Source organism: Pyxicephalus adspersus, chromosome 9, assembly GCF_032062135.1.
Source record: "Pyxicephalus adspersus chromosome 9, UCB_Pads_2.0, whole genome shotgun sequence".
NCBI classification, from domain to species: Eukaryota; Metazoa; Chordata; class Amphibia; order Anura; family Pyxicephalidae; genus Pyxicephalus; species Pyxicephalus adspersus.
Genome location: NC_092866.1, coordinates 151715 through 153656, shown reverse-complemented (window position 1 = coordinate 153656; position 1942 = coordinate 151715). Strand labels below are relative to the sequence as shown.

The 1942-nt window shown below is 56.4% G+C and overlaps 1 protein-coding gene across 3 annotated transcripts in view; it reads left to right on the top strand.

Annotated features, from left to right (window-relative positions):
- Positions 1-362: 362 nt before the first annotated feature.
- Positions 363-1942, top strand: part of DOK4 (docking protein 4) — a 4484-nt gene continuing 2904 nt past the window's right edge. The window contains exons 1-3 of one of the 3 annotated variants that reach the window (XM_072422730.1): positions 363-605; positions 1351-1458; positions 1641-1755. In XM_072422730.1, the coding sequence (XP_072278831.1) occupies positions 540-605; positions 1351-1458; positions 1641-1755 (289 nt within the window). In that variant the 5' untranslated portion in view covers positions 363-539. The remainder of the gene's footprint in view (positions 606-1350; positions 1459-1640; positions 1756-1942) is intronic. The other 2 variants (XM_072422729.1, XM_072422728.1) reach the window with 2 other exon arrangements.

The window sequence follows — 1942 nt, the reverse complement described above, 5'->3', positions numbered from 1 at the left end:
CATTGATTACACCACCAGGATACCCCACCTCCAACATGGCCCCAATGGGGTAAAATACTCTGCTCCTGGCCCTTCTCTACCCATCGATTACACCACCTGGATACCCCACCTCCAAGATGGCCCCAATGGGGTAAAAATTCTCTGCTCCTGGCCCTTCTCTACCCATCGATTACACCACCTAGATACCCCACCTCCAACATGGCCCCAATGGGGTAACAATACTCTGCTTCTGGCCCTACTCTACCCATCGATTACACCACCTGGATACCCCACCTCCAACATGGCCCCCATGGGGTAAAAATTCTCTGCTCCTTGCCTTTTTCTGAATATGATGATCTGTCTTTATTACGTGCGATATCTGTAGCGATCGGTAACGGATTGAGTTGCAGCAGTCTCATTCTCCTCCCCCTCCCCCCAGCATGATGTTGGTACGCTCCGCTCCCCCTCAGTGCCGGCGCTCGGTGGAAGAACCCACTGTGTAGCGGAGGGGGGACCGGGCAGTGACAGACCGGAGCCGGGCGGAGGATGACAGCTGCGTCATGGCCTCCAATTCCACCGACATCGTCCGGCAGGGCTACGTGAGGATGAAGAGCCGCAAACTGGGGGTGAGAGGGGGAGGGGGCATCGGCAGAGAATGGACCGGGAAGAACCGGAACACCGCATCTCCCGGCCCGAGCCAGCTACAGCCCATCCCCCAGCCTGCTCCCGCACCCCATTACACCCCACCCTGCACCCCAACTAAACCCCACACCCACCCTGCACCCCATTACACCCCACCCTGCACCCCAACTACACCCCACCCCCACCCTGCACCCCATTACACCCCACCCTGCACCCCAACTAAACCCCACACCCACCCTGCACCCCACCCTGCACTCAAACTATGCACTACCCCCACTTTTAACCTCAACTACACCCCACCCCCTACCTGCACCTCAACTACACCCCACCCTGTACCCCATATATACCCCAACTTAACCCCTAAGAACACCCTGCACCCCAACTAAATACCCCCTTGGCCCTGCTCCCCATCTTTTCCCCTCCTCCCCCTGTACAGCCCATGTTTACCCTGCACCCCACCAATGTGGCCCCCCAGTTCCTTCATGCATTCCTCCTCCAGCTACACCCCACTTCCACTCTGCACCCCAACTTCATGGCTCCACTTCTATACCCCAGGTCCTCCCGGCCATTGTGCACCCCCCTCCCGTATACCTCGTATTGCATAAACCACCCTCCAGCGCCCCCATATGGTGAACGCCAACACCCCCATCATCCTGCACCCCAATCCCCCAGCCCTTACACCTTGTACCCCAATATTGCCGCCATTGACCTCTGACCTTCCCCCTGCAGATCTATCGCCGCTGTTGGTTGGTGTTGAGGAAATCTTCCAGTAAGGGGCCCTGGAGGTTGGAGAAATACCCCGACGAGCGCTCGGTAGTCCTACGAACATCGCCAAAGGTGAGGGCAGTTATTTTGGGGGGCTTTGCTCCCCATACATCTCACAATCTGATTGGACAATCTTTATCCAATCACCTACAGAAATCTCCCCATCACATGGCCCAATCACAACACGGCTTTATTGGGGGTAATAATGCTGGCCAGTCACATGACCGCCGTGTCTCCCCTCCCCCTCTCTATAGGTGACAGAGATCAGCAATGTGAAATGTATAATGCGGCTCCCTAAGGAAACAAAGAGGCAAGCGGTGGCCATAATGTTCTGCGATGACCTGGCCCGGATATTTACCTGCGACTCAGGTGAGCCAGACACACCTACCCATTGCTGTGTAATCCCGGGGGGGTCATTGGGGGTGTCAGTGTGCCAGAGATAATGGGGAGATGTAAGAATATTGGGGCGACGGTGCTGTAGTCATATTGGAGGAGGGGTGATGTATTCATATTGGGGGGGGCATGTTGCTTTACTTATATCGGGGGAGGCACGGTG